The 13,226-nt window shown below is 47.4% G+C and overlaps 1 protein-coding gene across 9 annotated transcripts in view; it reads right to left on the reverse strand.

The window, feature by feature from the left end:
- The window catches only part of PTK2 (protein tyrosine kinase 2), a 252,711-nt gene that overhangs the window by 43,470 nt on the left and 196,015 nt on the right, over nt 1–13,226 (reverse strand). For 8 of the 9 annotated variants that reach the window (XM_059995248.1, XM_059995242.1, XM_059995249.1 and 5 more), the window contains 3 exons: nt 12,793–12,893; nt 9,888–9,977; nt 7,132–7,336 (listed from right to left, as the gene is read on the reverse strand). In XM_059995248.1, coding sequence (XP_059851231.1) covers nt 7,132–7,336; nt 9,888–9,977; nt 12,793–12,893 — 396 coding nt within the window. Of the gene's footprint in view, nt 1–7,131; nt 7,337–8,908; nt 9,151–9,887; nt 9,978–12,792; nt 12,894–13,226 lie in introns of those variants that run through there. The other variant, XM_059995246.1, reaches the window with a different exon arrangement.

The raw sequence follows: 13,226 nt of genomic DNA on the forward strand, positions 1-13,226 counted from the left end.
ATTTCTAAAATGCAAATTTGGGGAGTTGAGAGGAAGAGGTGCAGAAGGTAAGCCAGTGGCTTCTCAGCGCCAAACTCTCTTCACTGAGAACCGACCCGCTGCCACGGGGGCTGCTGCTCCCTCCCATCTAAGCTCAGGTGCCCAGAGACTGGGCTGAGACGGAGCCAGCGCTGCTTCACTCGTTCCCTGCATCCCTGCATCAACCTTGGCGCCATGTCCCTCTGTAATCTGAAGAGGGATGGGCCACCTACAGCCTCTGGTCCTTCACTGTCCAGAGGGGAGGACAGACATTCATGTCTACTCCACTCTTCCCCCATGTTTTCAGGGACAATAACCCTGGAGACAAAATTTAGGGAAGGGGAATGAAGAACAACTAGAGAGAGAAGGAAAATGGTGCCAGAAACAGGACTGAAGGGAAGGAATTACAGCAGCTACCGGATGAGTCTGAGGATTTCACTGTGGGTTCTGAGGGCAACCTTCAAATAGTAAATATGTGAATTACAGCTGAAGTGTGAACTTCATCTAGTCAAAGTCCTCTCTTACAAATAAGACAAGGGAGGGGAAGTGAGCAGAGCGTGGGGAGGTACAGGGGGTGGAGGCAGCCAGCAACCCATTCAGTGGGGGGCGGCATACGGTGGTAAAGAGACCGAGAAAAGCAGTGGTCCTGGACTTCGGAGAAAAGGGCCCAGGGTCTTGGATCCACCCTTTGTCAGCTGCACAATCCGGGCAAGTCATAGGGTTTTTCTGAGCCTCAAGTTCCTGAAGTGAAAAGGGCAACAGTATCTCACCCTTAAGAATTATTGTGAAATCAGTAAGGTAATCACGTGAAAATGACCTGTGAAGCCATGTAAGTATAAAGGACTAATTTTTATGAAATTTAAGTTTAAATCTCGCTGGAAATTTGTTTACTTCACATAAAACCAAATTCTGGAGGTGAAGCTAAAGTAGAGATGCACCTGTAAAGGTCTGAACATCTGTGTGCGGGGGGGAGGGGGGGGGGGTCCAACGAAGGGCAAGAGCTACCCGCAGGTAAGAAACAGTTATGACATAAATTTTAGTGGAAACAATTTAAATTTTACATTAAATTCCCATGGAATTTAGATTTACTATTTACTTTTTATTACCGGGAAGACTAAGGTCCCAAACCAAACAAACATTTTAAGATGTAAATACAGGGGTAACTGAGAAACAGGTTACTCTTCTAGATGACACCAAGACCCAACAGGACGGCAGTGAGAAGGAAAATGCCGACATGATGACTAAGGAGGAATTTAGACACCACCTTTGAAAGGAATTTGGGGAGCAGATACAAAACCACTTTAAAAGCACAGCGAAGAAGCACAAGTAACCTCATGTTATTAATCAAATCTAGAGTTCACATTTTAAGATAAATGAAGAATCAAAAAGGACTCAAAAAAAAAAAGCCTGTACAAGATGTCCATAAGACATCTACAAAATGTCAAAAAGATGTGCCTTGCATTTTGGTATCTGGATAATAATAGCTACCCTTTTCACATTTGAAGAACCAGTTTTTTTTTTTTAAACAGTAACTGATCACTTTCGGTACCTAAGACCTCCAGGTCCCTTGTGGATCTTCAGAAAAAGCTTTGTTTCTACTGCTACTACTACCAGAGCAGCCACAAGTGTGTGTACCCACCACGAGCATGAAAACTAAATGCATTTTAGATGATTTTATTTAATCCTGAAAACTAGAGGACAGGTAGGATTTGTGATTCTGCTCTCCCAGGGAGGCTAAGTCACTCACCCAAGGTCAACTTAGGTCAAAGAGATTTCTCAACGGCCAGCTTTGTATGATAAAGTTAAGAAGCAAACACGACGATATCAGGTTATAATAACAAGCAAACAACATCCACAACTCCCCCCAGACCCAAGCTGGAGACAAGGCTACGTATTACGGGTACAGGACGAGTACACAGCAGGCAAGTGCGGACGCCGGCCGACGCACACTGGCGTGGCTTGTACCCCTCGAGAGACTCAGCCTCGCCGAAAACTTCCACAGCTGCTTGCCACTAACTCTGGGATTACAGAGGGCCACTGCAGCCAAATGCAACACACTCAAGATGTGACAGCAAAACAGTGATAACACGTGGAAACTATGTCACCCATCAAAACCCTTGGGTGGGGGCCTCTGTGCCGAAGCCAGAGACACTGCCATTCTGTTGGGGGACTTTCTCTGGTTGACACTCAAGCAAATGCAAGAGAACCAGCTGCAGGAATTCCTTGTAACAGTATGGTATTTTTCCCTTTTCTTTCTTCTTTTTCTTTTTTAACTGAACAATATTAACAACTTGCCCACTAGTTGAAATCATAATCAGAGCACTTACTAACGTCTAGCCATGGCTCAAACAAAGCGTAGGGCGTGACAGTTGACAGCTTGTGTCCTGGACTCAGATGAGCTTGCCTTGAATCCCAGCTCTGTGACCCCAGCACTCAACTGCCTAACCTCAGTTTCCGTTTCCCCATTTGTAAACTGATGATGACAATATTACCTACATCTCCCAGGACCGTGAAGATTCAGATGAAATAATGTGTGAAAGTTCACGGCACAGGTGTGGCAGCAGAAAGCAGTCAGTCAGTGCTGGTTTTCAATGCTGTAATTTCTGAGGTTGATGGCAGAGGATGGAGACTGGCTCCTAGTGAGCATGCTTTTGGTCCAAAGGGCTTCCTAAAGCGCTCAGGGTCAGAGGGCCTTCCAGGCAGACACTTACTAAGTCAGTGATCTTTAGAATAGAAAACCTCAGGTAAATTGTTTACATACCACTTACGTTATGTTTTCTTTCTCTAACCTACCCTTCATATGTGAAAATGGCATGCTTAGAAACAAGGATCGATTTCCAAAGGGTTTAAAAAACTATGGCTGGAGCAACAGGAGCTTTCGTCACTGCTGGAGACACCGCATTGGTGCATCCACTTTGGAAAACAGGCGCTATCAGTACATAAAGCTAAAGCCGCGCCCACCTGCGGACGCCTGAATACGCATCCACCAGACATTCCTGTACACACGCTCACCCAATGACACTTCTGTTATGTCCCTACAGCAGCAGTCTTGAGAGCCCCAAGATGAAAAGCATCTGAATTTCCACCAATAGTAGAAGGGATAAACTATGGTATATTCACAAATGGGACACATACAGCAACGAGTGAAGTCCAACTACCCGAGTAACATGGGTGATCTCACACTAAACGCTGAGCAAAATAAACCATAAACAAAAAAGTACACACTGCATTACAGCGTTTCCATAAAGTTCAAAACCAGGCAGAACCAGTCTATGGTGAGTGGTTATCCCTGGAGGGGGAACAGTAATTGGAAAAGGGGCCCCTCGTGGGTCTCTGGGGTGAAGGCAGTGCTGTTTTCTTGTTCTAGATGCTGGTTACAGGAATGGGCCCAATTTGTGAAAATTCAGTGAGCTGTTTACTTCTTGGCATGTTTATAGGTTCACATCTTTGCATGTCAATAAAAAGTTAGAAAAATACAAAAATTAGGGTACAAAATTTAAATCAATAATTTTATTACCCTCATTTGTCTAAAAGGGATTTAATAGGCCACACGTTAACTTAAAATGTTTCCCTGAGATAAAACTGACAATCTTTTCCTATAATGGCACAAACACCTTAATGACACAGAGCACTGCTGGGAAACGCTATCTTTGAACATAAACTCCAAAGGGGCAAATACTCAAGGGGTTTTACTGCGGTCTCCTCGCCACAGTATCTACCAAAGAATTAACTGACTAGCTAGGGATTAAATGACTTTCCATTCAAAAAATATTTAGTGCCCTCTTATAACCTGTCAGTCACACAGTATGAAATGCTAGAGCTCATGTTATGAGAAATTTCCTATTGAGGAATTTCTCACACTTGCTACTAGGCTGCCCAGAGGTTAATCTCATTCTCCTCAATGAGGCACATCTATGAATAAGGACACAGGATGGCAGGAGGACAGGTCCTGTGGTCACAGAGACCGACCCATCCCAGTACAACCCTCTGCCTAACAAGAGTCACCGAGAGCCACTTTTCTTAACTTACGATACAGTAGAAACAAGACGTGGTCCAGCCAAAGATGAGTGGAGCCCACAATAAACTGAGTCTATCTGCAGCATTTTCTCTTTAGATAGACAAGGAGAATGGGATTTGGGAACATTTTTAGGTGCCCTGGGGTAAGGGCTATCCAAAATTTATTACTTTGTTAGAATCTTGGATATAATAACCATTTTTAAAAACTCAATAAAGAACGTGTTTGATTACTTGTGATACACTGTTACATATAGGTGTCCAAGCAGCTAGTATATTATAAAGTTACGTTTTATTTGGCTTATTTGGTAGCCATGTTCTACATGTTCCAAATACAAAGTTAAACTCCATTTCTGACTAACACAAAACAGACAGAACAAACTAATGGTCAATAATCTGGACTAATTGTTCACAAGAAAGCGTCTATAAATAGGTACATGATGTTTTTATACGTGTGTGTGTATAAAATAATTATATTTAGTTCTAAGCCTTCACCTGGGACAGTTTTTGGAGCTGCTCCACCTTAATGCAACAGTCCTCCGGCCAGCGTCAGCATGAGTTTTGTGAGAGCTAAGCGTGAACTCAGCAGCTGTCTGGTCCTCACGGGGTCCAGCTCCTGGCCTGGGGTGTGGGCAACACCGAGGTGAGTATGACGATCCCTGTCCTCAAGGAGCTTCAGTCTAGTAGGGGATGAGACGTACTAGACTGTGAGCTCCTCGAGGGCAGGAAAAGTGTTGGGTTCTCTTGCCCAGTGACCAGCACCAGGCCCAGCTATGTGGTGCTCAGTGTTTGTGGAGCTGACTGGACCGGGATGTGGCCATCTGCGGCCCACAGGGCGGGCACGGCCAGAAGAAGCAAGAGTTCTGGACAGCCCACGGGCGGAGCAGGGAAAGAGGCTGAGGAAGACAGTAGGGCTGATTTCAGCAGGTGCAGAGGAGGCCTTCCTGGCGGAGGCGTGTGGTCAGTTTGGCCACAGTGTGAGAAAGGGATGGAAAGACACTGGCCGTAACTCAAGGAGCCTTAAGTGCTACTCTGGAAGCCTCAAACTAACACCGGGGGTGCCAGGAACCCACTGAAAGTTGTCTTGAGCAAGGGAGTTACTCTCCCACTTCGACATGTTTGGTAAGACTGACTGATGAAGTATGCGGGCCGGGGGCGGGGTGGCAAGGAGACCTGGGAGGAGGGAGTGGGTCTGAAGACCCTGAGGTGAGGATGCTCCGGCTGGCCAGCTGGCACAGGCGGGCGAGGAGTTACTGATGGCTCCCAGAGGCAGGTGGAGACAAAGGTCCCACTGTAACCTACACAAGCTGAGGGGCAAGAGGCAGGCAAGAGGAGACGGTAACGGCTTTGCTTCAGGATAAACACGATGTCCTCCAACTGAAGACACAGGTCTGGGACTTGTGGGAAAAGGCAGGACTGAAGCTAAAGACAGACGGAGGTGGGGAGCGAAGCCACAGGAACAGTTAAGACAACCAACCAAGGAGAAGTACTGAGCGGAGGGGAGGAGGCTGCGGAGAGAAGCCGGCGGATACCCAGAGTAAGGGGGAAGAACGCGCCGGGGAGGCGGGCAGGTGGAACTGGTATCAGAGGGGGGGTTTCATGGACAGAATGTATCAGATTCTGAGCAACGGTCAAGGAGGAACAAAAAAATGTATGAGCAAAACACGAAATGAAGCATGTTCGAAAACCAGCTCCAACAGGGACAGCAGGTATAACTAAGCTGCATGAGAATTAAGAACCTGGAGAGCTCCAGCCTGAAGAAAGCTGTCTTGAAAGACCTGAGGGGCCGGCCGTCACGCGCGAGGCCCCGGAAGCGGGCCCGGAGGGGGAGCGTCAGGGGTGTCACCGTGCGGCCAATGGTGCCGACCCCCACCTCCTCGGCCGGACTTCAGACGCTGGGGGCAGGACTGTGTTTTGCTCACTGCTGGGCCAACAGAACCTAGCTTAGAACAAAGGAGACACTTAGCAAAACAGCTGCTGACTGGACGAATCTCTCCCACTTCTCACTAAGGCCCTGCTCCTTCCCAGAAACATTCTCTTTGGAGGAAACTCGTCAGCCGGGCAGGTGGCGCTGCCGGAGGGGAGGGGAGGCTGAGAGGGTTCAAGCACTGGGGGATAGGGGTGGGCTAGAGGAGCTGCCGGGGGCTTTTGGACCCTGACATTTGGTAATTTTTATGAAAAATGACGAGAATATAGCAAATAACAAAACTCAAATAAAATCAGGGCAGTACTCCAAACATGAAACAGCACATTAAACCATGGCGTTGGCTGGTTGGTTATGTATTATACTAAAATATCTTGTTGATTAAAGTATTAAGTCTCAATCTAGACTTTAGTTCGACAAGTGTTTACTGAGCACTGACCAGGTGCTGGTCCTAAGCTCTGCCCCAGGCCTCCAGAAATGAGCAAGACGGGATGAGGGCCACCTGTCGAGGCCTCTGAGTCTGGCCAGTAGCAGGTCAGCTCTGCGCAGACCCTGTGGGGCGGCCCAGCACACTAAGAAGTCCGTGTGTTCCTGCCAGGGGACTGGGGGCAGCTGGAGGTTTGGGTCTAATGGCGTCTGGCACGAAGTAGGAGTCACAAGACGGCAGCTGAACAGGTAACGTGGATGCTGAGCTGTAACAACAGAGCGCTGAAGAGGTACCATAGGAGGGGCTAGCTCTTTGGGGGTGGGGCAGATGAGGCAGGCTTCCTGCAGGAGGCAACCCTGAGCTGGGCTCCAAAGACTGAAGAGAAGCGCCCTGCGGGCAAGCGGGGGAAGGCAGAGGCGCCGGGTGCCTCTGGAGCAGAGGAAGGGATGGTGTGAGGCGAGACTGGGGAGTGGGCGGGGACTAGACCACGCAGAGCCTGTGGGCTGTGCCACGTTGGTCAGCAGTCAGGGCAGAGACACCTGATCACAATTTAAAGTTTATTAAGACCTGAAGACATAATCTTCTTAAGGCTCTAACAATGTATAAATAAATACAAATCCATAAAGAAGTAATTACGTTTGCCCAAGAAACAGGTTTGCCGTATTGATAAAAGGACCTGCCAGGGAGAAGCAGCGGAGGCCTGCCCGCCCCGCCCCCGGCCCCGCCCCAGCCCCGTCCCCCATCCTACCTGAGCTGAGCTTTGAGCTCAGTGAAGCGGGGCCGCCGGCTGGGGTCGTAGGCCCAGCACTTGGTCATGAGGCTGTAGAGGGTGGGAGGGCAGTTCGGAGGCATGGGCAACCTCTCCCCGTTCTCAATGCGACCAATCACATCATTGTTCTTCACGCCTTGAAAGGGCTTCACACCGTGCATCAGTATCTCCCACATACACACACCTGCGAGGCGGGGACGAAAACACAATGGTAAACTTAGCAGCAGGAGTGCGATTCCCACGTTTCAGGAATAACTTCATAGTTTGTACGACAGAACCTCCTGTGTGATTATGGGCACATCAGCCAAATAGAGCCGCATTCAGTTAGCTCTGTTATCAAGTAAGAACAGGAATACTAATTTAGTCTGATGCGAATAATGAAACAGTATTATCAAGAAAAAACCCATTACTTTTCTAAGAGGTTTATTTCTCTAAAAAATTCTCCATTAGAAAATGGCCCACCAGCTACAGTGATATTTCATAGCATAGTTTAGTGAACCAATTCAAAAAAAAGCTGAATGCATTTTAGATTTCCCTCCACTTTAGTCCAACCTGCTTATCATCACAGCAGCTGGCTTGAAGCTTAACAAAGAAAACCCTGCAACTTAAGTCTTATGCTTTCAGAATACTCAAGATTCCTCTACAGGTTCCCATCACTTGGCACTCTGGCCACTCAGACCTGCACCTGAACACACTCCTTCGTGACTTGGCTTGTGCTGAATTCTAGATTCGATGCCTTTCATTTTCTTCTCCACCAGTTCTCTTCTTCCAGGTCCCTTTGTGAGTTTCCTGTGCTGCCTGCCCTGCCCCCTGGGAAGCTCCCGTCTAACCCACAGCAAGCGTGCCCCATACACCGGGTCCTGGGGGCAGAGGGGCTGTGACTGTCTTTCTGTATCTTCAGCACCTAAGATGCTGTGTGCCTCAGAGGAGGAAGGCATATACCATTATGCCATTATATCACATTAATGTGAGTTAGATCTGAAATTAGCCAAAAGTCCAACAACTTCAAAGTAAAGAGTATATGACAAAAATAATGCCTTAGTTCTGCTTTTCTCACCAGAAATTATGACAACATCATTAGTAATAACAACACTGGGTATCATTTCTTGAGACCTTCATATGTCTCTGGCACCTTTCCTTGAAGTTTACACTATCTTTAATTCTCACACCTTACATTTCTTTAAAAACTGTATTTTATCAAATCTGAGGTGCCATGATTATAAGAGACACTATTATTTCATCCAAAAAGGGCGGGATATGCTGCCCACTAAGTTGTAATGTGATCCTTTGTTACCTCTTAGAATTATTTTATTCTTACCAAAGAGCGGTTTTAAACTCATTCGGACAAGAAAATAGCACCAATATGAACAAAACAGTCTACATGCGTGTAGGTGAGGACCCACATGACTAACACACCCCCGACTAACACCAACTGTGAAATGCCACTGATTGGTGACAAATCCTACTTCCACAAATGTGAAAAAAAGGCATCTTAGACCCTTTGAAATGTGAAGTCCTCTTGAGAGGACAAGTAACCTGCTCTATGGGTCACAAAGCTGACAGGTGAGGTCTTGGGATCTGAAGCCAATTGGACTCCAGTGCCTTCTCCAATCATGTCACACCACTTCCTGTTTTACTGAATTCCTTCCTTTACCTAATATCAGTTAGGGCACTAAATGGTTACTGAAAGTCAACAGCAAGGAAGCAGAAGAAAAAATGAGAACACGTACTTCATGTATGTAAAGTTATTTTTATTTATAGGAAAAAGAAGGTGCATAAACTTAACAGGGCATCTCCTGGGAAGCAGTTTAAAATCCGGCAGAGAAAATATGCACACAGGACTATTCACAAGATCTACACGTGAGTGTCTGGACACAGAGAGGAAGCGCTGGGAAAGCAGAGAAAGGGAGTCTATGCCTGGACGGCACACCTGCTACCTGGGGCTTCATGGCAGAGCGGATATTCCAGGTGAATGAAGAAACTCTTTCCAACCTCTTCCTGAAGGTTAAAAAGAGTTTCAACCGGAGGAGAAGGTGTCAGGATGAGGTGTCCAGAAAGGAGGAGTAACACCAGGAAAGTGGGGCGGGGATGGAGTGTCATCCACACCAAAAAGGTGAGTGATTTAAAAATCCGGATAAGGTAGCAGAAGTTAAGTACTGCAGAGTGAACGACAGCCACACTCTCGCTCCACTGGGGGCTCTGCAAGAATGCAGCGCAGGAGGACGACGACAGGGACGGACTTGGAGCAGGAAGGAGGGGACACAGTGGACACCAGAGCAGCAGCAGCTACAGAACATGAAGGGTCACGCTTCCAAGACTTGAGACAAGTCAGGAAGGGGTCAGATTCCAGAACAGAGATGAAGGGCAATCTTAGACATGCTGGATCTGCGGGCCGTCGCAGAACCGCACGGACAGGTTAACCATTTACGTCACTCACATAAAAGGAATGTCTGAGGCCGTGGAGACAGGAGAGAAGGGAGGACACAGCACCTCCCTGAGAGGGAGGCAGGCGGAGTGAGAAGGGGCTAGGGGCAGGACCTTGGGCCCCGCGGGCCCCGCCTGGGCGCACGGCACACGCCCATGTCTAAGGAACCGGGGAGGGCGCAGGCGAGCAGTGAGGGAGGCCAGGCAAGGGAAGGCAAACCAACCTACAGACTCTGGCAACACACAGAGCTCAATCCCTCTCAGAGAATACGTGAACTGTAATTCTAACACGAAAGTTTTCAAATACTCACCAAACATCCATACGTCACTAGCTGAGGTAAAACGGCGAAAATTGATTGACTCTGGAGCCATCCATTTAATAGGCAATTTTCCTTTGGAAGCTAGAAGATTAATTTTAGAAAGTAAAACTTCCCTGTCACCTGCTCAGGAATCTAACAGAGCTAGCTGAGATTTTTAGTACCAAAATCTTTGGGAGAACTGCCTTGCACTCCCTGACGCCGGGTCATCTGGGGGTGACAGAGGAGAGGCAGGGAGCAGGGGAGGAGGGCGGCCCGGTTACCGGGAGGCATCCGCTCCCAGCTCAGTTGTGCCGGCTTCATCTACAGGCTGGAGGCCTGGCTTTAGAAGTGGCCTGGTAGCCACACACAGTCAGTTCTCACTCGCGGTAGTTCCTCTATAAGGTCGCTTTGAACACCGAACCCCTGCTCCCGGGGCAAGTGTGTACATACATATCAGTACCTCACACAGATCATAACCGTGAGTCCTACAAACTTACCCTGGTAGGTCCTGACTTCTCTGGAAAATGAGGTATGGGTGTGCTGCTGACCTGCCTGAGGCCCTGCTCCCCGCCCCCCGGCCCCGCACGCAGGGCCCACAGCTGGGGTTCCAGCCTGCCCGACTGGCCCAGAGCCAGAGGTGCTGCCCCCCACTCGCTGTCCACCAGCCCAAACGGACACTTCGTCGCTGCCCTGGGCACACCCATGCCTGCCTATGAAGGCATCGGAGTGTGGATTCCGCAAGTTACATGTCTCAGCAAGCACACGAGCGTGCAAACACAGAATCCACAAAGTGTGAGGACGGGCTGTGCCACCACCAGGACGTGAAGGGCGGGAGGGCGACAGCACAAAGGACACTCTCCGAAAGCCTGGCACTGGCTCTCTTTAGAGGCCTAAGATCCTTCCTCTGTGCCACCTCCCTCAACATTCTTTCACCAGATACCAGCCCTCAGGGAGTCAGTTTCTCAAATCCAGCGGAAGTGAGGGGGGGGGCGGGGGGGGGGCGGGGGGAGGAGGGGCTGCCGGCGCCAGGCGGGGACAGGCCCTGATCCAGAGGGCCCGGAGCAGGGTGCTAGGGTGCCGGGCTCTCTTCTATAAGCAAGGGTGCTCTCAAGACTTTTAATCGGAAGACAATTACATTTGTTTCATTAATTTTCTTCCACTGAACTTCATGCACCTTCATGACAACCGAGGTCAAAGCCTCTGATTCCCTCACAACAAATGACTCTCCAGCTGTGCTCCAGGCGAGGAACCCTAACCCCGAGGGGCTGTTCTCCTGAAGCCTGGCAGGATCTAGGCTTAGTGACCTCTCTGAGATAACAATGTGTGAACTCGTCAGTTGCCCACGTTAAGTGCTGTCTAGATGATGTAGAGTCTTGGCCACCGTGCTGTTTGGAGTTTAGCCCTTTAGTGGAATTCTAGGGTTTGGACTAGTCAGGATGTGAGGTAATAGGAAATGTATTTTAAAACAGTGGAAAGGTGGCTTGGTCGTTTTTAAATTAAATGACTACATAATCAAAATGAATAAACCACCAGACTTTTCCTTCCACATAAAAAGGATCAGGCTGTAGTATACAGAAAGCATTTGGACGGAGAACTGCCATCAGCTACAGTATAAAATGAAAAAGACTAATTCTGTACGTAAGATTAGGGCTCATCTTGCGACAATACGAAAATCAAACTGAGCAAGAAACTGGCCTTTGTAAAATGGTGGTAATAACTAGAAAATATACTAAAAGCGTAATATGGACTTATAATCCAAACCTTAGCTGAAGTACCAGGAATATGAAAATTAGAACCAAGTCAATCTGATTCCAAGATTGGGAAAACTGAAGAAAAAATCCCTTCAGCTAGAGTCCAGCTCCAAAGCTAAAGGATCAAAGTCTCTGGAGTCAGCAGACTGCAGATCTGTAAGTCCGGCGGCGTGCACTGAGCCAGGGCACCCACCACTCTGCGGGGAGGTTAGCCAGCTGTGTCTACGAAGTGGAGGACATCCCGGCTGATTCCAGCTGTTGGCTGCTAGAAATAAAGCTACAATGAACAAACACCAGTTTTGTATAAATGTGAGTTTTTATTTCTCTGGGAGAAATGCCTAGGTGTGTAATAGCTAGGTCATATGGGAGGTGCATGTTTAGTTTTCTAAGAATCTGCCAAACTCTTTTCCAGAGCAGCTGTACCATTTTACATCTGCACAAGCAATTTACGTTCTGTGTGTCTGCCAGCATTTTGTGTTGTCACTACCGTTACCTTAGCCATCCTGACAGGTGTGCACGATACCACCCCGTGGGCTCACTCTGCATTTCCCTGGTGGGTAACGTGCTTATGTGCCATCTGAATACCCCCTGCGGTGGAGTCTCTCTTCATATCTTCTGCCCACTTTCTATCTGTGTCCTTTCTTTTTTTACTGCTGAGTTTTGAGAGTTCTATCTGTAGTCTAGACACCGGTCCTTTGTTAGACATGTGGTTGGCAAATACTTCCTCCCACTCTGTAGTTTGTCTTTTCATCCTTCTGCCTGGGTCTTTTGCAGAACAAAACTTTTAAATTTTGATGAGGAAGAAGCTATCAATTTTTCCCTTTTATGTATGTTTTTGGTGTCAAGCCTAAGGACTCTTTGCCTGGCCCTAGATCCGAAAACTTTACCCCTATGTTTTTTCCTAGAAGTCTCATAGTTTTATGTCTTATATTTAAGTCTATGATCCATTTGAGTTAATGGCGAGTGAGTTCAGGTTGAGGGTCGTTTCTTGGCCAGGGATGACCAACTGCTCCAGCACCTTTGTTGAGAAGGCTGTCTTTCCTCCACGGACCTGACTGTATACCACTGTCAAAAATCAGCTGAGCATATTAGAATGTACCTTTTTCAGAATTAAAAATCATTAAAGCTCCTGAGCCTGTTTCTGATTTGCTGCTCTGACTTCTTACCTTTGTAGTAAGTGCTGTCTTCCATGTATCGGGATAAGCCGAAGTCTCCTAATTTTACACAGTCGTTTGAGGACACCAGAACATTCCGAGCAGCAATGTCCCTGATAAGGAAGAATTTGGGACGATACATTTTAATACAAAGGAAAACCCCCACAAACTCATCTATATTATATAAAGACATACAGGTACTCTGAAAGACAACTTATATACAATACAAACCAGAGCTTTACTATACACTGAAAAAGAGAGACACTCTTATTACTTTACTTCAAATATATTCCTTTTGGCAGATATTTACTCATTAATATGGTGATTATTACTTTGAATGATGGTGAAGAATATTCTCAAATAATGAAACCACTTATTAGTTTTCATGCAATCATATTGCCGGCTGCATTAACTGATAGACAGTACACGACCAGGGTGTGTAACTC

Source organism: Delphinus delphis, chromosome 17, assembly GCF_949987515.2.
Source record: "Delphinus delphis chromosome 17, mDelDel1.2, whole genome shotgun sequence".
NCBI lineage: Eukaryota > Metazoa > Chordata > Mammalia > Artiodactyla > Delphinidae > Delphinus > Delphinus delphis.